General features: G+C 51.0%; 1 protein-coding gene across 1 annotated transcript; it reads left to right on the forward strand.

Annotated features, from left to right (window-relative positions):
• The first annotated feature begins 307 nt into the window (after nt 1–307).
• Nucleotides 308–1,394, forward strand: LOC109781823 (uncharacterized). The gene has a single exon (XM_020340417.4). It carries the CDS (start codon nt 308–310, stop codon nt 1,187–1,189), a length of 882 nt encoding a protein of 293 aa, XP_020196006.1. The 3' UTR covers nt 1,190–1,394.
• The last annotated feature ends 344 nt before the right edge of the window (nt 1,395–1,738 follow it).

Raw genomic sequence — 1,738 nt, forward strand, 5'->3', positions numbered from 1 at the left:
TTGTTAGTACAAGATATACTCGTACTCGTACATGGTGGTGAGCCCTTTCTTCTCCGTACGTAATTCCCGATAAAAATTGGCACAATCTTCTGGTTTCACCACTTTGCCCGTAATGTGAACACGAACAGGTTAAATGAATGTGAAAGCACGCGCGTCCACACCAGCACAAATGGTTGAAACCCGAAAAAATCTCCTCACCGCCGTAATAAACTCAACTCCTTTTCCCAGGCGTCCATCTACTCTGCTATATCTATATGAACGCCCTGCGCGCGCCGACGGATTCCATCTGTGCAACCAATCTGGCGCCATGGGCCGCACCGCCGGTTCCTCGTCGAGGCAGAAGAGGAAGAGCGCGGGAGGTGGTGACGAAGAGGGCGAGCTCGTTCGTCCGAGGGCGTCTTATTCAGGCGTTGTGGTTGCATCGGCCGCCATTCCCCTGGCGGCGAAACAAGCGGCGGCTCCTCCTCTCGTGCTGCCGATAAAACAGGACGCGGTTGCGGTTGCACCGCGGGCTTCACCTCCCGCGCAGCACCAATCACCCCGGCGGCGCGTCACCAACAGCGCACTACCCCAGCCGGCCGCCGTCGACGGTGCCACCGCGGCCAACAATGCCGTCATCGTCGGGGCTTCGAGCGCCACTGCTTCACCGCCTTCCATCAACGGTGCCACACCCGCTTCCCCACCGTTTCCGTGGGCGACCAACCGTGCCGCCATACATCACCCGGTCTCCTATCTCTTCGAGCGGGGCATCACCACCGTGGAGGGTGAGGTCAAGTGCAAACGCTGCGACGTCCTGAAGACGGTCTCCTACAACATCGCCGTCAAGTTCAGGGAGGTCCGCGACTTCGTGTCCCGCAACATCCACGACATGGACGACCGTGCACCTAAAGCGTGGATGACCCCCGCTGTGCCGGACTGTGACGGGTGTGGACAGAGGAACAGCCTGCGTCCGGTGATACCGAAGGAAAAGGAGAGGATAAATTGGGTGTTTCTGCTGCTGGGGCAGACGCTTGGGCTATGCTCGCTGGAACAGCTCAAGTATTTCTGTGCGTGCACAGGTCAACACCGCACCGGCGCCAAGGACAGGGTGCTCTACTCCACCTACATGGAGCTTTGCAGCCAGCTCTGCCCTGACAGGCTCTTCAACCTGACCGCGGAGAGGCAGAAGAGGGGTCAGCAGTATTCCTGAGTACCCAATCCATGCATGTCACTGTCCATATGGCGTTTGTAAGCCAATTAATTATGTCATTCTTATGTCTTTTAATCTATCTATTGATCATATCGAATATTGGACTGTTGCAATCTATAGATTACTACTTCCTGGCTTCGAACAGTTTGGTTTAACCTTGCAATATATATGGAGGATCTCTTGTGGGTCCTAGATGTTATGTCGTTTGGAAGAAGAAAAAAGGAAATTTATACACTTTGTAATCACATATTTTTGCTACCGCTTTGTTCTTTCATGTGCCCTAACTTTGTTTTACTATGAAACTTTACTAGTACCACGGTTTTAAAAACAATTTTACTAAAGCAAATCTAGATGTGCCATAAGTATTGCACATCTAAGACCTATATCATTGAATCTTACGCGAAGATTCATGTGGATATTTCAATTTTTTTTCCTTTCTATGCTTGTTTGTGTCACTTAGATGTGCAATAACTAAGACACATCTAGAGTAGACAAACCCTTTTTAAAAACGAAACGGAAGGAAACACGCACCTACAAAAAGAATACATA

The sequence above is a fragment of the Aegilops tauschii genome, chromosome 1, assembly GCF_002575655.3.
Source record: "Aegilops tauschii subsp. strangulata cultivar AL8/78 chromosome 1, Aet v6.0, whole genome shotgun sequence".
Classification (NCBI taxonomy): Eukaryota; Viridiplantae; Streptophyta; class Magnoliopsida; order Poales; family Poaceae; genus Aegilops; species Aegilops tauschii.

Bases quoted from the DNA above. Each gene is read 5' to 3' on its own strand.
- LOC109781823 (XM_020340417.4), top strand. From the start codon at position 308: ATGGGCCGCACCGCCGGTTCCTCGTCGAGGCAGAAGAGGAAGAGCGCG.